Here is a 27,803-nt window from a genome sequence, read left to right as displayed (position 1 = left end):
TCAGATAGGTTCACTAACCACAAAAATAATTTCTTTAAATTATATTTAAGTAAATGAACTACTTCTCCTAGAAAATGTCTGTAAAAGGTATAAATGATTCTGAGAGCACTCAGACTCACCCATGTGCTTTCTGTAGTTATCAAATATAGACTTTCTGTCATTATTTAGTCAACCATTATAATTTTTTTTAAAAAAACCCTCCAGTACCCCAACAATATCTGTTATGTGCTGTCACTTGCCTGGAAAATTTCTGCTTTCTATTTTAAGTGGACAATAAATGTCCCTACTCTAAAGATACTTAAATTGCAGTACTTATTCCCAGCTGCACTGAGCCTCTCCATTTTTTTAGGCACTGCTGATTTTCAGCAAGAATTACTGAATACTGAGTCACTGGAAATATTTTGGAACCCTGTCTTAATTTTTTTGGTAGGGCTTTTTTATATAAAATAGAAAAAATAATCAATTTGATGTCTTTCATGTCATCTCTTTCCTGGAAGAGAAGGACTCATTACAAAGTTGGACTTGAAAATACCAAGCTCATACCAGAAATTTCCATACCAGCATGGCTCAGATCTGTTTGCTACAAGTAAATCAGTGGGAAGGATGCTATCTCTCTATTCAATACTTATATATTGAACAAAAATATAAAGGGTTATATTTTTTAATCATCCTGAAATTACAAGGACAATTAGATGGGTTTTTTTTTCTGCCAAAATCTGATTTTTTTATTTTATTTTTTGGTTTTTCCCACATTGAACTTTGGCTTTTGTTTCACAGTGTGTTAGCACAGGACAGTAAAAAAAAAAAAGTTTTAGACAGAAATTCCACTTTCATTTTGACCAAGTGCCATGTTCTAAGGTTTAGAATATTATATATAAAACAAGCATAATATATATCTTTTTTATAAACCATTTTGACACTTTCTTGGGTTTGATATTTGAAAACATTACAACTATTCACCTGAATACAGGTTTAAATCTCGAGTCTTGACAGTTAAAGCCCAATATTGGAGGAAATAGTCTTAACAGCAATCATCAGTCCAGCCCAGTACACTCTGTTGGAAATCTTTCCACCTCTAGTCCTGTTGTGGAAGGGAGGAAATAATTTCCATAAACTGTTTTTTATGTCTGTTAAAAGTACAAGCATATCTTCATTTTGATCTTAAACACACTGATTTTACCTAATAATTAGTTTATTACCATAAACTTCTAGTTCAGGTGCATAAAAACTTTTCTAAAAATAGTGAATACATACATTGTGTTTGTTCTGTCTATTTTACTTGGTAATTTTATAACCATTTAATATATTTATATGGAAGGGGTTTGATTTTAGTTCATAATTTCATAACAAAGGTTTTTTAATTTTTTTTTTTTTAATGCTGATTTAAGTTATGCACAGGATTTTAATAAGGGCTTGGATTCATTTAAAGATTTTTTTTTTTTTTAATAAACCAAAAGGGCATTTTCTTATCTTGGAGTATAATTTTTTAAGATTGATCCATGGCACACACCTCTCTTCTAGACCTTGATGAGTGTCAATAAAGGCTGGATTTCTTGGTAAACATTCTCTGAAGCTCCCCATGATGGCAGTGATTTCCTTAGTCAGAAATGATGAATCTCATGGCTTAGCAGCACTATTGTTTTGAAGAGAGGAGAGACAGAAGATTGAGACCATAGAATAGGTTTTTTTTGCATTAAAAGTTAGAGGAAAATGGTGCCAGATATGGTAAAAATGGAAAGCTGAACGTGGTTTTGGTTATTGTCTTTGGGCATTTTGGGTGTTTTCATTAATTTCCCTCTCTCTCTGTCAAAGTCCCCACACTTCTGGACTTCCTTTAGTCGAGTCTTCTGAAGTGTTCAGCTCTTCTAGGACATGGTGGAAAGCTTAAAATACACTCTAGGCAGGGAAAATCTAAATGCTCAGCTCTGAGAAGCTGTGCTGCTGGTGATGGAGGGAAAAATGTCTCTGTGCCTCTCCCTGGAGAACAGAACTGGACGGGCAAAAAAAGCTTTTAACCCAAATGTATTCTCTCTGTATTTCACATGAAATTGTTCTTGCTTCTTCAGACTGGCCAGGCTTAATATCTCAGTCCCCTTCACTTGGTTTTTGGAGGATTCTGCTACAAGCCAGACATGGGTTCCTGGAAATTCTGGTGTTCTGGACTGTTCTTTTAGTGACAAAATACCAATTTCTGTTTCAAACATCATCATCCAGAATTGAACTGAGAAAGGCATTTTGCTTCAGACACACCCTGAGCACTCCAGCTCTTTGCAGTTTGCAGAAAGCTCCAGGAGCTGCTGGGCAGGTGGGTCAGGATGGCTCAAGGTGCTCCTGTTCCATTTTGGAGGCAGCCTGGCCTTGAGTTCAGCAGAATTTGCTTCAGAGGGAACACAGCTGAAGGAGCTGGACATTTCCTCATGAATTTCATTAGTACTTGCCCAATAATGGGGGAAGATCTGCCTTGAAAGGGATGAAACACACCCTGACAGGTTCTTTGTCTGCTTCCACCCTGCTGCCATCAGGAGGCACTTGGGGTTTTGTGTAGGGAAACTGATACAGCCAGGACTGAATCACATTAAATAATGCCTCTTTAGAATTATTCTAACCGCACAAAAATGAGTAGAGAAGGCTGTTTAATTTTTTACTGGTAAACATTGAAACTAATTTGCTCTCTGAACTTTAGTACCTATAACAGCACAAAGCCTTTTAGAAGTCTCTAAGAGCTATTAATCTAACATTTCCTGTAAACAATACAGGATTCTTTTACCACTTTTTCTAATTTTTTGCCATCTGAGGTTTAGTTCTCCTATTTTCATCCCTAAGGAAGGGAAGATACATAGATGTTGTCAGAAATGGAAATTTTACTGTGATATACACACCAACATATTTTTTGTTCCAAATGAAAGAAATTCCAGGTCACTTTATAGTTATGGGCCAATAATCAAATAGGACCCTCAGTGTCTACACAACACAAAGTCCTGCCATTTTTATCTTTTTGACATTCTGTAAACTCCAACAAAGCTGATTCAATCTTTTATAGTGCTATATTTTGTACTTAAAGCAATTGAAATTGTTTCTCATCCTTTCAGTGCATGACTAGGTAAGAAAAAAACAAGTAAAACACTTACTTTAATTGGATGGAATTTATATGTCTGTGTACAAAGTAAAAATGGACAAGTTTATGATTGCAAACTGTCTAGTTTGGTTTAAAAATGCATGCACACTATTTCTAAGTTTCTGTGTTACAGCTGAATTAAACATATAAAATAATCTTTAAAATGAACAAGTAATACAGATTTAACATATTTTTTAAAAATATAGACAGTGTTGGCCCTCAAAGCAAACTTTCCATGTGGTTATAGTGCACAGCATTTTAATGGTAAATTGTTATCCCAAAATCATAAATAAAACATGCCTGTTGATACCAACATCATCTTCTGAAAAGTCCTAATGTACTGCAAATGAGATGAAAACTTGGTGTTTTGCTGTTTAAGGAGTTAAAATATCAATGCATATTTTAGTCCTTTCTTGCTTTTAAAAATGTCCAAGTTTCATCCAACCCTGTGAAATTTCGTGTTATTTAGGGCTTGTTTGTGTCTTTGAATTCCAGAGCTGCTGAAGGAAAAGTGAGCTTGGTAAATTCCTTCTCAGTCCATGACATTTCTGAGGTTGTGTGGGAGTGCATAAATGTCCATAAGATGCAGGCTTTGGGTTTCCATCAGAATTTCCAGAGCTTGGTATTGCCATGATCCACTAAAAATCTTACAAGAGGATCTTATCGTAATATAATTTCTGGGTCTAATGTAGGGCTGAGCTGGAACACGATGGAATGGTGTGTGCAGAGATGGATGATGTGTGTCAGTGTGGCCACACACATTTTACAGTGTCAAACAGACCTGGGGTGCTGCACAACTCGGGGTGACATGTGGCTGCTGCATCCAACTGTTCCATTGCACAATTACACTGCTTTATAAAGAACATTTACAAGTACTTTCCCAGTGATATTTCTACACTTTGCCTATGTAAACATCTATAACGTGAGTGTTGCTGTGTTACAGTACTGCTGGTGTTGGGTGCTTTAATTGTTTAGGTAATTAACACTTGTTTAGTTCACCTCATGCCATTTTCTCAGTGAGACCCCAGCAGCAGCCACTTCTGTGCCACACACAGACATCAAGGCTTTACAGCAGTTGGCACAAGGCAGCCTTGAGATGTGTGACACTAATTAAATCAAAAGCTCCAAATTAAAAATAGGTTCCTTATAACTAATGAGGAGTGACCATCTACATGAGACAATATTCATTTTTTACTTCATTGATCATAAATTACTGCTGCGGTGTGTTGTAGTAAATCACCAAAAAATCCATTAGCAAAGCTTTTCTGTCCCTGCAAGTACAAAGAATATGAATTATTTTTGCTTCCTGGGAATAAACTTTTCTTTTTCCTTCTCCTCTTCATTGACAAATATTTGCAAAGTCATTCCTTAAAAATAGCCAGAAAATATAAATTTATAATGACTTTGCTTATGTTGGTGCATACAAGGACCTCCCTTTATAATCTGATACATCCTGCATGCAAGAGCTTAGTAAATGTGTGGATTTGGGTTTTTAATTTTTAGGGTCTGTGACAAAGAACAGAAATTCTCTCATCTCTATGGGAAGTTTTACTCAAGCTGAAACGGTGGTCATTGAACAAAATGTAAAAATATTAAAATGCATTGATGCATAACTGTATTATGTTGGACCATTGCAATGGAAGATTATAATGATGAAAATTGTTTTATTGTTGTTTTTAATCAAAAAAGCTACTGCCACACTGAGCTTTGCAAGACTAGACAGAGATTTGATTTTTAAGAAAAATTCATACTAGATGTGTTCTCTTGTAGATTCTTCATTCTTGCTTCCAAGCACAAACCAGTTTTCTCTGCAGATAAATATCTTAATTATGTTTCCTGACAGTAAAGAGGGATTTTTTGATAACTTGTGTGAGATAATGCTTTATCTTCCATACTGTCTAATATTGCAAGAGTACATCTTTTCATTTAAGGTAATTTTAAATGAAAATTTTGAGGTGAAAAGTGAAATTTAGGAATATTTAAGCAATATCAGAGGTCTAAAAACTATGCAAGACTTCTGCATTCACAATTCCAGGTTATTACAAATTTGGGGAGGGGAAAGTTGAGGTACCATATTAATGTGGTTATATGTACATAGGAAGCAATAGAAAAAAGGTTTTGATTTAAGCAAAATGGCAAAAATTAGGATTTTTATTTACTCATTATTTAAGAAATTTATTTATTACTTTAGTAAAGGCTGATTTTTTATAACCTGTGCCATAGGAATGAAAATGGACTTCACTGATCACCCTTAACATTGTTTAAAAAAAAAACAAAAAAACCAAAAAAAACCCAAAACATAAAAAAACCAAAACATTTTGTCATTGTATTTATTTCAGAAATTGAATAAACAATAAATGTTTAAATACATTTAGAGCTGTTCAGTGAAAAAATACTCCAGTCTTGTTGAACTGTTACATTAGATGCAGGTTGGCTGAAGAGGTGATCTTTTCTCCCTTTGCCAGGTGAATTTTCTAGTTTGAGATAATTTAGGGATGCAGACCCAAATTCATATAGGAATATAGATGGACTTTGCTGCTAATGAGCTGATTTTATGATTATCAATGCCTGCATGGCTTTGATAGCTTTAGTGTAATGTTATGTGGAAACCACACTTAAGTCAGGTGCCAGTTCTGGTGGCTGCTCTTGGCCTGACCTCCCCAGGAGCTGTGCTCTGGCTCCAGCCCCATCCCAGCCTGTGACTGCCCAGAGGGATTTTTGGATAATGATTCAGCACTGAGCTAGTTTAGAAGGATTTCCTCCACCACTTTTTTCCTCTTCATCAGCTTTTGTGCAACCTTCAGCACAGCTCTGCCCCTGTCTCCCGTGGCCATCAGCTCCATTACAGGAGAAAGGATGAGTCCTGTGGCTCTGTTAATTATTTACATCTGTGCAGTGAAGATGAGCAAGTGTCTGACACACAGAAAGCAGAGAGCAGGAAACAGAGCCAGAGGGGAATGTTTGCTGGAGAAGCATCTCAAACAGAGCTGACAGAGCCTCATCATGGCACTGTGCAAACAGTGCTCGTGGTTTGAAATGAAGCATTTAAAAAATTAAAGTTGTTGTGTAATATTAGATTTAGACTGTGTTGCTGTTTGCTTTTTTTCTGGTGTGTACAAATCCAGACAGAGGAAAATGTGAGTGTAGAGCATTACTCTAAAAGTGTGATGCTCATAAAGCCAATATCCATATGATGTGTGTGAAGCTGGCAGTTCATCTGTGCCCAGTTCTGGTGCCAAGAGTGTCACAGGAGTACAGGATGGGAGTTTGGTGAGCCACTGTGAGCTCTGTTAGGGTTTACAGCCAGATGACCTCCTGAGCTGCTTTGCCTGCTGTAATGCACAGAATTGGGAACCCTCCTTTGGAACTGAATTTGAATGTGGAATTTTTTATTTTTATTTTTTTTTTTAATTATGTGGTTTTGACTGACCAAATTACATATCCCAGAATCATTTAGGTTTGAAGAGCCTGCTGAGATTATTGAATCCAGCATCACTGTGTTTACCACTAACCCACATCTCCTAGGGCCATAACATCTTTTTAATATCTCCAGGGATGGTGACCCTGCCACTGCCCTGGGCAGCCTGTCCCAGTGCCTGATCACCCTTTTGAGACAGAACTTTTTCTCAGTAACGAATCTATACTCCTCCTCATGCCAACTGAGGTAATTTCCTATTGCCCTATCACTTTGGAGAAGGGACAGACCCCACCTGGCTGTCCCCTCCTGTCAGGGAGTTGTGCAGAGCCAGAAGGTCCCTCCTGTGCCTCCTTTTCTCCAGGCTGAGCCCCTTCCCAGCTCCATCAGCTGTTCCTGCATCCAGCCCCTTCCCAGCTCTGCTCCCTGCCCTGGGCTCATTCCAGCCCCTCCAAGTGTTGTGTGAGAATCCCAAAGCTGAGCACAGGTCTAGGCTGATGAGTGTGAGTCCTTGGGTGGGTTGGGGTGTCTGGCTCAGGGAGCTGTTTTTCTGTGCAGAGCAGAAGGAGCTGTTGCCATCCCCCATAAAGAGTGAGGGCAGGGAGCAGACTCTTGTCACCAGGAGTGTGAGCCAGCACAGAAATCTGCTGTCAGACTGTGGTGACTCAAAGGCTCCTTCTGATTCCTGAAGTTCTTCATTTTCTATTTTGTTTCTGTTTGTTTCAGCGTTGGTTTTTACAGCTTAACTCCTCCCTTAGCTTTGGTCATAAGCCATGGCTTTTGTGTGCTGTAGCTGCATTTGTTCACTTGCCAACTCACAAAGCCACTGGTTGCCACTGGTGTGATTGTTTCTGGTGAAGTATTGTTTATTTTGGAGATAAAATGCTGTGTCTGCAGGTCAGAGTTTACACTTCTTTGTGCTGTCACAGCACAATACTTCTGCTTTGCTCTTTGGTTATCCACATCCTGCTGTAAAAACTTATTATTCTCCTTCTTACTTGGGCAGCTGAATATCTGATTTAATTGAAGGTGACTTCAAATTTGTATTAATTATCAGTCTACATGGTTGAATCAAGCATATGGATAAAAGTAACTATGGATAAGGGGTTACTGGTGCTTCATAAGTCCTTGTTAATTATGAAATTCTTTCTTTGCATAAATATAAGATAGCAGAGAGTAAAGATTTTAAGTAATTTCCATACATTTATTCCAATGTTTCCAAGTCTTGGTGTTAGAATTCTGCCTAGAATTCTGCCTCTAGTCTGTGCAAAAATTGACTTTATAAAGCAGTTGTGATACCATTAGATATCCTATGTGTTTACACTCACATTAACTCATAACTATGGAAATTAATACATAGTATTCAACCCCTTGTGAAAGTTGAAATACTTACAAAAAAAAAAAAAAATCTACTTTTCTCATAAAAGCAATATGTTCATTAAGGTACAGTATGTCTTGCCTTGGCAGGGTCAGAGACATTACTTTAAGATGCTAGGATTTTAAATTTTATAAAACACAAGCACTTTTGAAATCCCTGGTTTTGATAACAAACTGGGAAGAAAATAAATCAAAAACCTCACCTGTGAGGCAATTACTCATAATTAAAATCATTTCAGATATTTTATGTTTCTTTGGCCACATGTTGCAGGATGTTTTTTGTTGATAGGAGCTATTTTAAAGAATGAAGTTTTGAAATCAATTCTGCAAACTTAAATGTCATATTCCACACTCTTGAGTCCATAGTAGGAATGGTGTGCCAGGAGAGCTTTGGAAGAAAATTAACAGGGAGAAAACTCCTCACAATTTTGTATTTGTGTTTGATAAGCCACATACTCTTTTCTAGTGTTTTCATTTAAGCCCATATTTATCCAGAGAGATCCCAAAATTTGTGTTGATTTTTCTTCTTTAAGATAGAACTGAATTCAAAGGCTGTGGAATAAGGTTTTTTTGAGGATAACAGCTCACTGTGGAGAAAATTCACTCCAAAATGACACTTAAGAGAACAGGAAGGATATGCAAGTCACTGATGTACAACACAAACAGGAATTTTGAAGATGTCCCACAGTTTGATATAATTAGTTCTCACGGCTGAGGACAGCCCAGGATTAGAGCTGCTCAAAAAATTCTGAGGTAAATTGGATGCAGTGGTGTAAAAGGATGCACCACATTTGGCTGCCTCGTCTCTTGCTCAAAACTCCAACTACTTGACTAAGTTGTTCAAGGAGAAAACACTTTGTAAAAAACATAGTTGAGATAGACAAAGGTGAAAAAATAAACACAGAAGTAGCAGCTTTGATGCTTTTTTGGTATGAGTTGTCAAATAGAAGCATCACTTATTGAATTTTCAATAAACATGTATGTATTACTGTAATTTAATAACTTCCTGTGAACCTTGAATTTGTGTTGTGCACTCAAGTACAGATGGAAATTTGCAAGTATCTTTTCTTGATACTTTGCAAACTCCCTAAATTTAGATATAAATTGTACCTTAATTTATGCTAGATTAGAGACAATATTTCTCTAAGAGAATGATTTCTTCAGAAGAAGGAAATGTACATAATGAAATAATTTTCATTCATAATTTTTTGCCAATTAACACTAATATATTGCTTATGGTAATAAAAAGAGTTGAAATAACAAGTTTGTAGAATCATAGTTGCATTTTCCAGTTTGAAATTCAGTGGAGCAGGAGCCTGAGGTGAGGCAGGCAGACTTTTCATTAAGCACAAATTCACAGATGCCCTACGAGGAGTCAATGGTGAAATGTCCCTGATGCTTCTGACAGAGCTTTTAATACTTTCTCATGATGCTGCTTTAGAGTGAACCCAGAGCTCATGGTTGATTCCTCCCCTTGTCCCCTGCTGGGGGACATCACAAGGGCTCCCTTTGCTCATCCCAACCCTCCCAACCTAAGGGAACCTTCCCTGAAGGGGCTCGAGCTGTTTTCCCTGTGACCTGCACAGGTATTGCCAAAACACTGCTTAGTCTCCTCCCAGTGACTGTGACAAGGTGTGACCCAATCACAAATGGCTTTCCCAGGTGATTTGACAGCCAAAGAAGTCTGGATCTGAAATGAATTTCTCTCTCTGTCTCTGGACACAGGCAGGCTGTTTTCTGGAGGTTTAGGGAAAGCAGCAATAATTTGTCCCTGGCCTGGAATGTGCCTGGCCATGGAGCCCTCCCTGACCCTGACCCCCCCTATCCCCAGGGCAGCACCCAGTGCCCAAACACCCTCCCTGGGCTGGGACAGCCCTGCTGCAGCCCTGGGGGCTCCCATGGCCCTGGCTCAGCTTCTTCAGCTCTCTTCCCATCCCTCAGCCATCTGTTCTGAGACAATTACTCACACAAACAGTTGGATATTCTGCTGCCTGAGCCGACTCTCTTGAGCTGCTTGCATCCTCTTTGCCCTCCAAGCAGCATCCCAGGATGAATGTTTGAAACATCGAGATGTTGGATTACCATAATTGCAGCCAGTAGTTTTGACTATTTTTCCACCAACTGGCAAGGCTAGGAATTATTATGTCTTTTGAAGGGAAGAAAAGACACCATCCATCTTTTATATTCTTAGCATTCTTGCACTGATGTAAAATACACTGAGATTATTTTGAAGAAGAACACTTTTAAATTCCTTTTCCCGAAGTTCACTTGATAACACTGCCAGAAGTGGCTGTCTGTTAAAGGGAGAGTGAAGAGGAGTAAACAAGATAAAAAGCTACTCTTTATTTGCATTAGACATCTCAGAAAATGCAGCAGCTGGGAAGGATTCAGAGGGAGAAGCAAGTGCTGCTTCAAAGGCATCACAACATGCAGCTTGATTTGGCTTTTTAATTTTTTAAAATTTTTTCTATAGGGGTGGTAGGGATTGTGGGCAGGGAGGCCTGCTGTTTTATTCCACTGGTGTTGATGGTTGGGACTTATTACAATTTAGAGCTATTTTGCAGACAAAATAAGTCACAAAGCTTCTGTAAAACTGAACTCTTTGGGACTGAAGCTCATCTTCCTTTTTAAGTCATCTTCCCAAGCATCATGCTGGCAACAAGTCAAAGTACAAATGAATTTATCTTAATCACATGAATAAGGGAATGGCTTCCAATATTCTGCTTTCACAAGTGATCCACAAAATTTTTCTCAAAAACCAAGACAATACTTTCTGGAATGTTTTTCAGAGTCCCATCCTATGTTCCTAGTCAAAGAAATCTAATTAGGAAGTTCCTCCATTAGTATTTTGAGTTAGAGAATATGTTTAGAATCGTACAATGTTTGTGTCCTGGAGGAATCTTGTATTTTAAAAGCAAGTAACATCAAATAAAAATGTTATAGACAGGAACATTCAGACTTGTCTATTAAAGGTTTAAGTGTTAATAAGAGATTCCTTCTTTCACTCATTAAATTTAGGATATATGTAAATATGTTTATATAGTTTTGGTCACAGATCTCAAGTTTTCTGTTTGCTCAAGTATGAAAACCCTCTAGTGATCTAAGGTTTGTAGTCATGCAGGTACCACGGCTCACATGCTTCACAGATGTATTTTTTTTTTTTTTTTAATGAATGTTCTTTGTTTTGGAAGAAAATGCCTTTTCCACTCCTCACATTCTACACAGATACTCTTACACAAATAATAAACAAGTTATTACTGGCAAATCAGAAAATTAATTTTGTTTTGTTACATGTGAGGTGCCTTCAAGTACTGATGTAGCTGAAATGGGAATCAAATCAAACCTTGTGGTTTTATATGACCTACCTGACACCAGGTATTGGGCTGCTTTATTTATGCTCTTCCTTGTGAGGTCTGCAGAGTCAAAGCACTCCTGGAGGAGTGCCTGGCACTGCCAGGGGTTGTAGGTACTGCAGGAAATTTCATGTGCAAGGGATGTTTCATGGCATGAATGCCCTGCCTCCAGGGGACCAAAAGAGGAGTAAAATCCCTAAAAACCAAATTCTTTGGTTGTCTGTTTCTCATTACCATAATCATCAAATCCTGACATCTAGAAAAAAACTTGATCAACTTTCAATGTTCTGTTGTTAAATTCTTCTTATATTTTACTGAAAAACACAGGGAGTATATTTTCTTTGTGAAAATTTTAATCCCTTTATATTTGAATTTGGTATATTTAACCCAGAGCATGGTGAGAATAGTTTGTGTTTCATGCTGGGAGCACACAAATTGTTTCAGACAGGGTACATTCATCCCCACAAGCATTACCTTTCCATCCCTAGAGGCAGTGCTGTGTCTCTGTTAATTAGGAATTCCTCAAGGATGTCACTGGTGTCCCTCCTGGGTGCAAGGTGTGGAGCTGGAAGGTCAGAGGAGGGAGCAGAGCACTGCATCCCACTTTCCTGCACAGGGGATGTGCCCTGGTAGGAGCTGCTGCTTTGCCAGGGGAAGGAGAGAACTGCCCTGTGCTGTTGGGAGTTTGCTAATTGGGACAAATATTGTATATTAGATTTTTTATTTAATGGTCTGTGCTGAGAGGCATCTCCATTTGTTACAGAAGTTGTAGATTCCCCTCAAATGGTTTGTCCTGTTGACTCCAAGAGACAAAACCTGAGAAAGCTGAGATTTTCCAACTTATTAATTGGAGAGCTTTCAGCTACTGGCAGTGATTTCTGTCCTTCCTCCTGGAGTTAGTGTCTCAAAGAAGGTGAAATCAACTTGCACTTGAGCACTCTATATCCAATGATAGATTTCCCTAAAGGGTTGTTACAAGCTGCCAGGGTTCAGCACAGACCCAAGGCTCCAATACAGAAAATCAAGGAGGTTCAAGTTGTTTTCCTAAAAAATTTCCACCCTTTTTGGTCTGTGAGTAGCTAATGATGTACATGTAAATTATGGTTCAGCCTCTAACTGAGCCAAGTCCTTCAGGCCTCTAAATGCTTTTTGCTGTGCTAAAAATCTCAGTCTTTATAATGTGGAATTGTGGGGGGAATTTTATCAGTCAGAACCCTTTCTAAGAGATAAACAAAAGTGATTCTCAAGGGTCCCTAAGCTCCCTCAAAACTCCCTGAACCAAACACTTGAGGGAAAAAGGGACAGAGATAAGTGATTGCAGCTGGGGTGGTATCCCAAAGGGAGCAATCACAGCATCCTTATCCTCCCCCTTCCGTCCTGGACTGTGCATTTTCTGAGGTCTCTCTTGGGATGGAACAAGTTTCTCTCATCTAATGCAGCCAGAAATATGTGACATTTATATCTATTTTCATAAATATGTACAATTATTAGCATAGCACAACAGTAGAAGTAAATACTGGTACCTATGACTCTTGATATGACTCTTGATAGGATATTCATAGGACAATGGAAAATCTTATGATGCTTTTTAGTGTCTGCAAAGCTTATTTTAGCAAGTGGAAAACACCTGTATTTTAGGAAGTAATCCTCTGAGCCATTGATTTGTAATTGCACTAATCATTTCTTGATGACTTTATGTGTGATAACAAGGCCCTAAAATCTGCAAAATGAACAAAACCCTCAAAATGAGCTAACACATAGAGTGTTGCCCTTAGCTTTACAAAAGAAACAAAGTGCAGAATTTTCTTTGCCTTGTTGTGGATGTAAAAACATACGTGAAAAATTTTCCCTCTGTTCTTTAGGTCCTGAGGAATCAGATTTCAAGTGCAGCCCAAATTTCATCAGCTGCATTGGTACCAACAAATGCATCCACTTGTCCCAGCTCTGCAATGGGGTGTACGACTGCTCCGATGGCGACGACGAGGGAGTTCATTGCAGGGGTGAGTGCAAACTGCTTTAACCTCTCATCTGCCACTGAGTTTACTTTTTTGAGTTCAAAGAGAACCAGAATTTACTCCTTGGGAATACATATAGGTGTATATGTGTGTGAATATGTGTAAAACAACCAAATGCAAACTGATAGAAGCATATTTTAATATGTATTTCAAGTTAATTTAAAAAAAAAAATATATATATATATATTTTGTGTGAATAGAATGCAAGTAAAAAGCACACAGAGATTTTCAGATGTTTCCCTCATTAGTTACTAAGCTTATATGATGGAAATACTTCCATCAAAAGAAGGATGAGGAAACTCTTTACAGAGAAAAAAGTTTGCCAGGAACATTTCTCTTTTCCTTATAACTTCTGCTTTGAAAACCAAACCAAACCAAACCCAACCCAACACTACCAACCAAAAAAAAAAAAAACAACAAAAAGAGAAAATCACTAAAAATATATCAAATGTGCTATTTGTTGCTTACTTTTTTTTTTTTCATGGAGAAATTTTTTCAGGAAGGTTTTATGCAAATAATCAACTGTTTAATAGTGTAGCCACCAAATTCTGACAATGAGAAAACTCAAATATAAATATGTGAAGGACAACTACTTAATAATATCTCAGCTCTACTGAGATGACTTTTTGAGGTCTGCTTTGGGGTTAGTTATAGACCCAAATCTTGGATACCTTGAATCAGTTATTTTTAGTCAGTAGATTTCCAGATGAATGATTGTTGATGATGCTCAACAGATCTCATGCTCCAAACCAGAAATTCAGAGACAGGTGCTGGGATTTCTGCTGCAATCCACTATGACAATATACAGTGAAGGATACAATTAATGGTAGAGTTCAGAAAGTTAAATTAGAATTTAAAATTTCATGTGGACATATTTTCAGAGCTGTCAGAGTAAAATCTAAGCCCACACCAAAAATAAGACGTATGGGGGAAAAAAAATAAAATTAGAAAAAAAAAAAAATCCATCTGGAATTAATCATACAATACTGCTGACTTCACAAAACTACAAATAGTTATTTTTATATAACCAGGTGAGGATACAGGCTGTCATAAAATATATGAAAATTCTTATTCACAGTGATAGAATTTTTTTTTTTTTTTTCTTGAAGGCTCAGCTGTTTTATATTCCTTGTTCAATGAGCATTACACAAAATCAAAATTTGTGTCAGCATATCAGGTTCAGCACTGGGCCCAAAAAAACCCCCAGAAGTTAAGCTGGCCAAAGCTGGCCTATACTGAAACTTTCTGAAGTTGCAGATGAGTGTTTATCAGAGAAAAGCATTGATTCATTAAGTTCTGTTTAAATTTATATCTGTCAATATTTCATAGTTTTTTTGTAAATTACCCTGGATTAAATGACAGTTGATTAAAAATTTCCAGTGCTGAATAATTTTTTTTAACTGTCTTATATTTTTATTGCATTTTAAGTCTTTAAACCATGAGATTAAAAGAATTAGAAAAAAACATATAGACTAAAAGTAAAATCCTCTGCTAGTGGCAATGAAATATGTTTGCTTTTCTTACTGTACATGTGTCCTGTATTTTGGAATGGGATATCAGATAAAATACCCATTCTTTTTTCACATCCTTTTAATTTATGCTCAAATACACATTTTAAGGTTCATGTGGATTCCCACTCATTTCTTTATTATCATAAATGAATAGGAAAGCTGCCCATTGGAAAAATTAATGTCTACTTTAATAAATCACCATAGAATTTAGTAAAAAATTCTAAATAAGTATTTTTGCTAGACCACACAGAACACCTACATAATGAAGTGTCACAGTACTCCTCATCTAGGAAATGGTTAACAAGTCATTAATATTAATTTTTGTGGCAGTTCCATATTTTTACTTGCTTATTGGGGGCAGAATTGAAATTGTCAGTGAACACATTTCTGTCAACAGAGCCAAAGAATATAGAAAACCATAATTTTACATTATGATGCTGTAGCTTGTCACAAACAACTGCCACTAAAGTGTCATTATGTTACATTGCTATGTATCAAATATTTGATCTGAGTTCCTTATAGCTGTAATTATTCTCTCTCTCTCTGTATATATCTGTTCATCAGAAAAGTGTTTGGGTAACCTTTGAGTCATTCCTCATTACTGAGTCTTGCACACACAAGTCATATGTTGAACTCATTTATGTGGCCAAAGTTACTTCAGAAATCCAGTCAAATCATCAGCTTTTTCTTTATATCACTCACAAGAGTGGCTTTATCAATTCTGCTGCAATTAACAGGGTTCATGTGAAATTTGTGATCGAGGAAAGCGACAGCAATTTCCAATATTGAATTGCAAAGAGCCCAGCTGGTCACAGATCTGTTAAAATAATCTCTTGCTGGGGCCACTGATCGTGCTGTGTAAATAAGTCACAGTCCAAGCACCAGGAAAATCAGTTTTGGTTTGAAATATGGGGGTGTCACCAGGGCAAAGCCCATTTCAGTGCACAGGTAGCTCCAGAGGGGTGAAATCTCTAAGAAGTGATGGAGTATAAGCATCAGTAACGGGAATTATTCTAATTTCTTTCTCTAAATTTAACATTCTGACATTAATTCATTATTAACGATTTTTAGAGTTGTATTCAGGCCTGCACCTCTCCCTGGCAAGGGGAAATATGGTCATTGCTCCAGTGTGAAATGGTAATGTATGGGAAATTTCAAGGAAATAGTAGTAAATACAATGACATTCCTGTATTATCATCTTTTATTTCAGGCACATATTCATTTTTTCTGGTGAATGTAATGCATAAATTCAGGAGAGGTTGTGGCAATATGAAATAAAAAATGTTTTATTATGCATGGTTGTTTCACATTATGTGTTCCAATGTCCTTCAGAGGAGAAAGGGGTGTACAATTCCCTGGATTTGAACCTCAGAGCATATAATAGTGCTAAGACATCTGTATTTGGTTGTTTTGGATCCCTTTATTTTTTTATCTAATTGAAGAATGCTTTAGAGAGGCTGAATAAGAGAGAAATCAAAATATTTATTAACCCCTCCTGTAAAGCTTGTACTGGGGCTTTCAGCTTTCTGAAAGTTCCAATAATTCCACCTCAGTGCAACCCTGCTGGATGGGGGGTTCATGCCCATCAGCTCCTGGGCAAGTTATTAAGGTTCAGATCAAATTGACCAATGCCAAAACTAGAGCCAAGCTTGAGTAGTTCTAGCTGAAGGCTGCTCCAGATCTGCTCTTGGCAATTAAGCTTCATTCTTTGACACAATTCTTCAGGTTCCTTTGGAGAGCCAGGCCTTTATTTCAGCTGCATTTGCAGCCACTTTCACTGCTCAGCTGAGCAATGAGCTGAGAACTCTCCTGCCCCGTGGGAGCTGTCAAATTATTGCAAACTGAACTTTTTAGCTCCAAGTCTTCCCTTCTCAGGGTTCATCCCAGTATGGGGCTGGAGCTGGCTCTGATCAGTTAAAGCTTATTCCATGTAATTTTGAGGTCTTTTGAAAGCTAAAATACTTCCCCCCCTGCCCTTCCTGAAAGTTTTAGGAATGACTGAGGCAAATTTCTGTCATAGGGTAGTTGGAGTTACCTGGCCTTGAGTATGTAAAGCATTAGATATCATTATTAAGATATTTTCTAGAGAATTACAGTCACAATACCATGAATCTTAGTAAAGGGTTTTTTGTTTTTTGGTTTGTTTGTTTATTTTTTTTTTAATAGGGCTGCAGAGGTGATCTGTACAGTTTTATAAATCAGTGCTTTATATATCTGTACATGGCACGAAATTGAAAGTGGTGTGACAAAACTGTGGTTTGGTCTGAGTCAGAGCTATAGGAAACTATAACTTGTACAGAATATGGAGATCTCCTTTTTTAATTAACTGACTTATTATTTAGTAGCTTCTGAAATATCTGTGCTGATACTTCAGCTTTACAGCCAGAAAATGCTAAAAGAACACTGCAAAAAATACCAGTGCAAATAGAATCCTTCCAAGTCTTCAGATTATTTGGATCTTTATTAACTGTGATCTGAACCATAATCTCTGAAGTCTCTAATCAATAAAATATTCAAAGGCAAACTCTGGATCATTTAGTATTAAAAAATTGCAGAACACACATTGAGAAGTTTTGGACAAAAGTTGTTCTGTTTTAGCAGCCTATAATCAGAGTATTATTTTTCTGTTTAGGCTTTTTGAATGAATTGTTATCAGAAGATGAAGATAAATACTGCTTTTACTGAATCATGTTTTGTTCTGGTCTTTCTGCAGCTGGAACTCTGGGAAATTTTAAGTAGTGTTTACAGAGGGGAACATACAAATTTCAGAATTTTTTAAAAAATTCAAATTTTTCAAGAGTGACACAAAGTTATAAAACTGAAAGATATGAACCTACACTTAGATCCTACTTTTTTCCCCCCTCTTTCTAATGAAGTTGTGTAACAAGGTAACAAAATCTCCCTAAAACAGTCAGGAGTTATAAATGTCCCTCCATTTTCTCATGAGAGTTTTTCTGGAAGTAATGCTCACCTGCATCAGAATTCCCTGTGAACTCATTTGATTTATTCTGACAAGCTTTAAATCACTCATCCTTTAGGGCTGTGATGTACAAAGCATCACATTATTGAATCCTTGAACCCTCAGGAGATCTCCCAGAGCTCCTGATGGACCAGAGGGGCTGCTGAAACCATCAGGTAACATTTGGAATGATCTCCACTGTGACCACTCTGCATTCTGCATCAAGGTTTTCACTTGGCTTATGAGTCAGAATGGAGAAAAAAAGTGGGGGCATTAAAATAAAACAAGTGGGTGTTTTTGTTTTGGAACAGAGCTGATAGTAAAAATCTCTATTTGTCTGGCTGAAAGCTCAATTTGCATAGTTTAGTATTGTGATATCTCCTCATTTCATCATCCAAACATCCAATTTCTTGTATATTACTGTCTTTCCTATCTTTTTGCCTCAATAGAGCATGATGTGGCTCATTTAAATTAGCCAAGGTCATTTAGTCTATTCTACTGTCAAGACAAAGAAGTCATGGGCTTGGTGATTTAAAAACTTTCCATCACAAAATCCTTTTGCAGCAAAGCAAATTAGAGGAGGCTGGTGGGGGAATGAGCAGTGGAAGACATTTGAGTGATGTGATTTCATCCTACCGTGATGGGCTGCTGCTCAAGAGGTTTTTTAGGCTAGAATTCACAAAGGAAGGCTACTGTGAAGGTATCAGCATTGTCTCTGTGGCAAATTAGGTGGATTTAAATGTTTGGCCATTTATGATGATAATGTGTGACAGCAGATCATTAATTAGTACATGGTTTGTAGAGAGTTGTTCTGGTCTTGTCCATTGGAGGAGCAATGTATGTCCTGTCTGCTCCCAATCTGTATTTCCTTTTCAGTTGGATTATCCATTTTCCTGAGAGAAAAGGTTGGCTGCTGCTCCTCATGGGTGAAATCAAGTGTTGTTCAGGTCTGGCCTCTCTGAATACAAATTTTGGCCAGTTTTTTAGCACACACATTTAAATGCACCTGCTTTCTTCAGGACACAGAAACCATGCTTGCAATAGCAAATGCAGTGTGAGATGGTTAATGCATGGAGTTCCACATTCTGAAAAAGAGGAGTAAGATTATAACTCAAATATTTCAGTTTTCCTATGATCCTGTTGCCCAATAAAATGCACATAGTGTAGCAGAGATGTTAATCTATCATATTTGAGCCAGGGTGGTGGTAGTTGAGAGGGTCATTAGTGGTCATTAACTGGTTCATGGGCAGGGCTGCAGAATCCTGAGGGAAGCAGCTACAGTCAGTGACTCGTGGGATGGGGAATGATCTGAGGAATCTTTGTTCTTCTTCCCAGGGGTTTAGGATAAATGCTATTTATTGTTGCCTGCTGTTACTGTTTTCAGGCTGCCCTCTTTTGAGAAAACAAACATTTAAACTCATACTATGAGCATCTCCTTTTCAGTTTTACTCAATACATTTTACTACCTTTCTGTTGATGAATGTGTAGAGTTACCTGTTAATTTGTCCCTGTTAATAAACAAACTAATAAAACTCCTTATGGAGTAAGAAATGCAACAAGTTTTTTGTATGATAAATCTCAAAGGATTTTTATGCAGATAAATAATGTGGGCATAATCTCTGTATCAGGAATTCCAAACATATTTACATGGCAAAAAAACCCTGACACTCCTAAACTCAGCCCTACTAAACAAGCAGGAATTGTAGCTGCTGCCTGGCTGCCATTAGATCACATGAAAAAGGTGTTTTTGGTGGGTTTTTTTTGGGGTTTTTTGGGGGTTTTTTTGTTTTTTTTTTTTTTTTTTTCCAGGATATATATCAACTGTTACATTTAGACCTCTAGTGTGAGAGTTTTATTACCATTTCTAACATTAACTAATAGTAAAATTATATCTGCTGAAGAAAAAAAACACATCTGAGGCATCTGCCTATCAATAAAACATGTCATTAAATTCCATGTACTCTTTTTCCAGTGACATTATTTGCCTATTCATTGCTTCATTCAAACAGTGTTAAAATAATTGGGCAACCTGGTGTTTGAAATGAAGGGGAAAAAAAAAAAGAAAAAAAGGAAAAGTGACAGGTGTGTGTGCTGAAAAACGTGATTTTGGTCCTCCTAGAGCAATTTATAATGTCAGCCTAAATTTACAGAATGGTATCAAATTGGAGACAGAGAAGAAGAAAGAAAAGAGCAAATTCTGGGGGCTAGCATCACATAATTTGTCAGAAGTGCAGTTGTCAGTTTTCTGCCCCGGGAGCCCTCACCAAGCTACATTGCAAGACTTGGTTTCAAGTTCTTCCCCTCCTTGCCTGGGGGGATTTGACTTCCCAGCTCCTGATCTTGCCAAGGTGAATAAACAAATAAGGATTCTACATCTGTTCTGTGAAGGGGGCACTTGAGCTCCTCGGGGCTCTTTTCCCGGAGCCATAAACAGTTAAACATTTATTGTAGCAAATCCTTGAAGCTGCAGGAGTGTTCATTTGCATTTGAAGAGTGAGTTCTGGTCTCTCACATGTTCCCATCTCAGCAATTAGCTGTGTGTTGTTAACCAAAGTGGTAAATTCGGGAGCTGGGGTAGGAGCATTCCTACCTGGAATGCAGATGCCTCTGCTCAACACCCACCTGCCTGACCACCTGTACTCAGAACACTGCAGATTCTGCCTGTTTACACACTGCAATTCATAGCTGAAATAAAGAAAAAAAACATATTTTTTCTTCCAGAAAAGGACTTTACTTATCTACCATTCCCCTCTTCTTGCATTTTTCAATTTTAAACTCATGGAACTGTATGATCCAAAAGCCTAAGTCATTCTCAAACTGTGTAATGTAGTTTAAAAATTAAAATTTGCCATCATTTCTGAGACTATGATAAACAAGTCAAGATGTCACCAGCAATTTTAAGTGAGATTGATACTACTCAGTGGTGTGAAGTTTGCTTTGACACATGGAGAAATTACTCTTTCTCTTCCACTCGGAAGCAAGAACATGCACAGAGTGTACAAAAACTGATTTTCAGAATTCATTATACCCTCTCAGAATCCAGTCATCTTTTCTGCACAAAAATCTGCTAAAGGGTAACCTAATCTTTAACTCATTGCAGTAATGCACATGACTTTAGTTATATGACAAATGTACAGATTAAAATACTGTGAGATGAGATGGAATAAGTTAAAAATAGTGGGGGAAAGGGGGAAAAAAAGAATACCTGGAAGCAATGAAGTGAAAACAGAAAGTTGGGGGAACACAGAGGCCAGTCAATAGCAAGGTTCAGTATAACACTTTATTGGAGGGTTTGCCAAGCAGACCTACTTTAAATCAGTATTCTCTGGAACAATGTCCATCACAGAATAGGAACCTGTTCCCAGTGCATTGACTCCAGTAAGAAAATAAAGGGTTTTCCTGAGATTCCATAACCTAAAAATATTTTATCTATTGTGAAAATGGGTGTGTTGAAAGCATTGTTGCTGTGCATGGATGATAGGATATGAACTGTATGCAAGAAGGAAAAAATAATAATGATGAGACCTGAGTCCTGCTGGATTGAAAGGCAACATTTTCTTGGGTTTAGGCTTCAGATTAAGACAGATTTCCTTGGGTTTAGGCTTCTGGACTGGGCCTATCCAAACAAACAAATAAAAAAAAATGTGTATTTTATTTTATTTATTTTATTTTATTTTATTTTATTTTATTTTATTTTATTTTATTTTATTTTATTTTATTTTATTTTATTTTATTTTATTTTATTTTATGTTATTATTTTATTTTATTTTATTTTATTTTCCCTTCTATTCAGGTATTCCAAGCATTTTTATGTGGGAAAAAAAAAAAAAAAAAAAAAAAAAAAAAGGAAAAACTATAGGAAATTGTTTCATCTGGAGAAGAATAAGCCATATTTAAAGCTAGGGATGTGACCATGACTCACTCTCTGCAAAGCAGCAATATTTTCTGATACTCAGCTGCTGTAGTTGCATTGGCTGTTCTCTTTCTAGGGGTGGGAGAACAAATCCTATAGTATCAAACTTTTTAAGACTACATGTAGCAAATTTCTAAAATAATTTCTGTCTATCTAATCCTAGTTAAAATTCATTAACATGCAACAAAGTATCAAAAATTTTGTTTGGAAGATGAGGTGTCTTGTGCATGGGATGGATTATTGGAACAAAGTACCAGTGCCCACCTTCCCAAAGGAAGTGTTGGACACCAGCATTAAAAACAAGGAAAAATTATCAGCAGTCCAGATTATGATTCCAACAAAAGATTTATCCCACTCACAGTGACACTTTTCTGACTTTTCAGCTTTGTTTTCACACTCATGTGAAATTCCACAACAGCTGATGTCACATTCCCAGAACAAGACCAAAAGGAAGAAAATGTCTGTATTTTGCAATAAAAGAATCATTCATAGTGGTTTGAGTCCCAAACACATTTTTTAGCCCAACTATACAGAAGGTCAAAAATCCTCACTCATTAAGAACTAAATGTGGCCTTTTTTAACAAATGCCCTGTTTAATTACCAGCAGGCAATTCAGCACAATTAGTTGCTGTCTAAGGTACTTTTTTTTTTTTTTTCCCCTTATGGTCTTGCATATTTCATAGCCTGTTTCAAAACCATGCATTAGACAGAGGATCTGCTATTTGTTTAATTGTCTTTTCCCCTCTCTTAATGATGTGCGTCTCCTGGAATTTTAGCAGAGTTGAGTCCAGTTTACCAATAAAAAAGAAAAAGAAAGTTCATAACCCTGCAGAAGAAGAACATTTAGTTGTCTTCCAGCAAATTGAGGTTTTTTTAATCCACTGGAAAATGAAGACAGAATTGCACAAAACATTTATGTGCAGGTAACTTTTAGGTTTCTACAGGAAAGACATGAGTATAGTAATACATTGTCAGACTAATGGCACACAATGACATCAGGAGGATAAAAATGAATAGAAATAATTCTGTTCTGCAAAATGTTACATAAAATGAGCACAATTACATTAAAACAAACCTGTTCAGACATCCTGAGGACTCACATTTAAGGTACATGGACACTAAAAATACTTCTGTGAGGCACAACTGTTCTGCTTTCTGCCATGAGCTGACACTTAGAATTTATGTTAAAAAATAAAAAATGAATTACTTAAAATTGTAAGTGGACACAGTTTGGGGCCCATACTTCTGTTTTGTGGTAAACTTGAATATCCTGTGTTCAAAAAATGTGAAGTGATCCCTTCAGGAAAACCTGGGAATTCTTCCTGCCCTTCCCCTGGGAGCTGGATATTTTCATTTTTAATGAAGAGGAAAAAAAAAAACCCAAAAAAGCCCAAACCAAATCGGATGTTGGTCACAGTATCTGCTATTAAAGGATGAAGCACTGTGTTCTTCAAACTGCAATTTCTCTCTTGAGCTTAATGGAGGGGAAAAAAAAAAAAAAAAAAAAAAAAAAAAAAAAAAAAAAAAAAAAAAAAAAAAAAAAAAAAGTTTTAAAGAGCAGTGTGGCATTTAGTGATGGGATGTGAGTTACAGTTCAGCTGAAGGAAAATGGGGATCTTGGAGGGTCTCTCTGTGACTGGGAAGGTTGCTGGGTCCTGCACATGTCTCTTGTTTGGGTTTCCAAAGGAGAACCAGATAAAAGGCAGAAAAGAGGCCCTTACATGATCCCCATGAAGAATCAGCCTTTTTGCTGTTTGAAAACTTTTTATTTTAAATCCACCAACATGTGCTAGATTTCTTGTTGTTGTCTGGAAACTGCAGCAAAGACATGCATCATTCCAGTGCAAAACCAGCTAAGTTTTGGGATATAAATTTCATGCTCAATGCAGAAATTTGCAATCACATGATTTATATCTTAAAATTCCAGTCATAACTTGTAATATATATTTTTTCTTTCTTTTCATCTGCCAGTCCAGGATTTTTTTTTTTTTTTTTTTCTTATGCCAAAGGTGTCTAGAGCTGAGAGGGGCCATTTGAAAGATGCCTCAGGTTTTCTAAGACTGATCACAAAGTCATAAAGAGCCCTTGCTGTATCCAAAGGATATATGTGTTCCATATGATACATCCCTGAGGATGCACATAAATCAGACCAAGCTCCCAGCAGGCAGCTGGAGAGGGAAGCTGGGCAGGGTGGAAAGGCACACAGAGCTGGACAGGAATTGGGTGGGTTTGAACCCCAGCTCTGAAAACATCCCTGAAGATGCTGAGAACAGGCACCAGAGAGCTTTGAAAGGATTAATGCCTCCAGCATATGGAAAATCAATTTATTGGTCTTACATCACCACACTTGGTGTTCACCAAAGGACACAGGGAGCTCTTTTCCATAGAAGGACTGTAAAGAACAGGAATTGCTGCTTGTGTTAGCAGGAGTTAGAATCATCCCCCAGCCAAAAGCAATGGGAGTGAAATACAATTGTTAAGGGACACATCTGCGGGCCTCTGATTGTGACTTCAGCTGCTCTGCTCTGCTCACAGTGGTCTTTTTCCCCCAATGAAGGCACAGCTGTGCATTTAGGGATTGACAAAGAGTGTGATTAGGAGTTCTAGACTTCCAAAGTCTTCAAAAAGAGTTGTTGCTAGCAACTAATTCTTGGAGAGATTTGTTGTTGTCATGTGCTGAGGGCATTTCTGGTGCTGGAAGCCAAGAGAAGCTGTGGCAGTTTAGTAAATCTTTGCATTGTCCAGAATTCATGTGCTGCTTCCTTTGATGCTGGATGAGCAAGTGAGATGATGTCAAATCTGAAAACATTTGTTCAAATATAAATTACTGGGTGTTTCTTTGGTTTTGGTCGGATTTTTTTTTTTTTTTGCCATTTCTTGTCTCATCCCTGGTAATGGTGTTTTCAACTCAGTCACCCCATGCTGATTCTGGACACAGAACCTCCTGTGCTGTGATTTTCTTCAGCTGTAATGCACACTCTATCCTGAATTTCTGTTCAGGAGCTCCCCTCCCTGCATGGAAGGATTATAAATGGAGACCATAATCTGTTTGGACTATGTAAAATATGTCTGAGGCTTCCAAGGAGCTGACAATGCTGATGTTCAGCACTGTGAGTTCTGCTGGCTGCCTGCTTGGAAATATTGATTATAGTGCTAAACACTGCTTCTACTTGCATCTGTACGTAATTTATTCTTTTTTTTTTTTTTTGAAAAAAATGTGTGACAAAAATACAACATGATATTTTTTTTTTTTTCTTAATAACAACTACCCAACAAGTTGTGGAGTTTTTAATACAAACTAATTTAGATGATTTTAAATGTTGCTGTGTACAGAAGGCTAGAATATTTGTAAATAAAAAAGTCAAATGTAAATTTTAAAACAATTTGATATTAGCTCTTTAGCTCTGCCTGATTTAATCCTAAATATAGGTTTTGTTGTGTTCCCATGCTGATGTATTTTAAGAAGAGAGTTGCAGAAAACTCCACTGAATTCATGCTGTAGACAGAGGTGTTTACTTTAGGAAAGGTCAGACAATATATTATAGAATTAGTGTTTGGAATTTTGAAAAAAAAATATTTTATCATTACTGGAAATTAAGAAAAAATAATACTTGATTCTTTAAAATTTTAATTTAAAATTTGAAAAGTGCCTGCATTTGGATGAGAGGTATCTTGTCCCTTTGATATTTTGATGGGAACTCTTCAGTGCTACTTGCAAAGAACAGATAATTGCTGAAATTGGGAAAACAATCGTTGATCAAGAAACTTTTGGATGTAGAGGAGTGAAGGAGACCTGTGAATCCAGGCAGGAAAATACCCAAGGGAGAAGAACACTGTACTTCCTGAAATCTCAGGGTTTAAATAGGGAATTTTCTTCCTGGTGTATCTTTATTCTTCCTGGGTGTTCTCCTCTTGTTTGCTCTGGACAGATTTTCCAGTGGGCAGGAAATAACCAGGAGCTGATGGATGAGTGGGGCTGGTCAGAACCTTTGAAAACACATCTAATGTTGCCTGGAAAAAACAGCCAGGTTATTAGAAAGCAGCATGAAAATTGTTTTTACCTTTTTTTTCAAAAAAAGAGATATGCTGCAGTGTAATTTACTTTCAGAATATCGTGTAAAAACTTCTATAATCTCCTCAGAGAGTCATCTAAATATGGAATTTTTCAAGGAAAAAAAAAAATATGATCAATCCCAAACACTGCTGGATAGAGCTTTTAAAACTGTTTTAAAATTTATAAGAATTCATAATATTAACTCACATTTCTTGTCAAAAAAATCTTTATAAAAATATGTTTGTGTCAAAAATTTTGGGTTGTTTATACCTCAAAACTTGGAGATGTTCTGAAAAACATGGAAAGGTCAAATTGTTCTGTGTGAGGTGGAGTCCCTGGCACATGATGCAGTTGCCTCTTGCACTGGCCCTGGGATGGGCTGCAATTTCCTCATTTCTCTTCCCAGTTCCCTGTATAGCTGGTTGTTCAAGGATTGGAAGTTCTCTGTGACAGAGGAATACTTGACTTGATAGAGGGGATGTAGTTGTGTAGTTTGAACTCCTGGGCATTAAGGTAATAATGATTACCTTATAACAATTATGGCTAATCACTGCAGAGACAATTATCACACACTTAAGTGTGTGCATAAGGGAAAACCTGGGGTTGTTCCATGGAGCCAGGATCAATGAGCCTGTAAAAAACCTTAGGATGGAATACAAACAACCTGGCTGCTCAGAACACTCAACAGACCTTCAGTGACAAAATGCCCTACCAAGAGTAGGGAAAATGCTGCCTCCTGTGCCTCAGTGAAAAACAAAATAGTTTCTAAGAGTTTTGATTGATGTGCAAAATGAAAGAAAGTTCAAGAGGGAAAACATAGCACAGACAAAAATTTTAACAGTGCTCAGCACTTCAGTGAGAAGAAGCAGAAGTTAAGGAAGAGATTTTAAAATAATTGTTTAAATGTTTGCTTTTTCTCCTTGCTTTAGCAGTTTGTGTAATAAGAATCAATGGCTATTTGCCTTTTAAGTCCCCATAATCTCTTGGTAGAATGAAAATTTGAGAATAAGTTTCCCTGGCACAGTCAAATGCTTTGTGGATTTATATTGATGAAGATCTGTAGCCTCTTTGCAGTGGTGATATGTGCTTTTAATCCATCTATCTTTCAGCAGTGACAAAAAGCAGCTGTTCTCGTTTTAATCATAAAGTTAACTTCAAAAAGGAGATGCCACTAAGTAAAATAAAGTGATTTTCATCTTTTAATATCACTACAAACTCATTTTTTATTGATAGGTGTCAGAAAAGGTTGCAGTCTTTCCTCATGGCTTTAAGGCAGAGAGGACTTTACTCTGAGCACATTAAATCAGCACCAGTGGCTTTAAGAAGGTGGCAATTACCATGTGGCTTTTGTTCCTCACAGCCAGGCAATGATCAAGTCCATAAGTACAGGATTTAGGTATTTTAATCATTGCCAGGAATACTTAAATCTATTAATCATTTTGTTGTTGTTTGACTAATGTTCTGTCGTGTGGCTTGATTTGCCAATGCATTCATTTGCTGCTTGTTATTTTGTCATTGAGTTATAATTTCATTATTCTCTGACCTTCATTGTCCTCTGCTCGTGCAATTGCAGTGTAAGGGTGGTTGATGCCATTTGGATAGAATAAAAAACAACCCAAACTTGTGTTTTCCAATGAAGCTGTGTGGAGCATAAATCCCAGCTAGGTTCAGCTGATTTTCTGCTGTGATTGCAGCCATGAGTGCTGGCAAAGCACCAAACACAAGGAGACAATCCAGCCTGGAAGGTGTGTGGGTAGGCAAGCAGCACAGTGAGCTAGGCATCCCCTCCATCATAAATTCACCTAAACTGCAGTTTGGGGACTGTTGAAGTCTGGATTGTTTTAGAACTGATAAGCCAGATATGTTGTATATATGCATATTTTTATATTTCTAATATTACCTCAGAAGTCATTCACTGCAGAATGAATTGGCTTCTGTTTAACTGCAAAATATCTGCTACACCTTTCCTCCTCTAATTTGGTGTTAGAGATTGAAAATTTAAGATCACTTTTATTTTAGAGCACTTCAAAACTAATACTATAGAATAGTTATTCATAGGATGAGGGAGAACTTTTTATGCCCTAGTTCCCA

The 27,803-nt window shown here is 37.2% G+C and overlaps 1 protein-coding gene across 1 annotated transcript in view; it reads left to right on the top strand.

Annotated features, from left to right (window-relative positions):
• Positions 1 to 27,803, top strand: part of LRP1B (LDL receptor related protein 1B) — a 608,586-nt gene that overhangs the window by 242,378 nt on the left and 338,405 nt on the right. The window contains exon 3 of the mRNA XM_079310839.1: positions 13,123 to 13,260. Within this exon, the coding sequence (XP_079166965.1) occupies positions 13,123 to 13,260 (138 nt within the window). The remainder of the gene's footprint in view (positions 1 to 13,122; positions 13,261 to 27,803) is intronic.

The sequence above is a fragment of the Erithacus rubecula genome (genome assembly GCF_903797595.1).
Source record: "Erithacus rubecula genome assembly, chromosome: 8".
Taxonomy (NCBI): domain Eukaryota; kingdom Metazoa; phylum Chordata; class Aves; order Passeriformes; family Muscicapidae; genus Erithacus; species Erithacus rubecula.
Note: the sequence above shows the minus strand (reverse complement) of the source record. Positions and strands in the feature narration are given on the sequence as shown.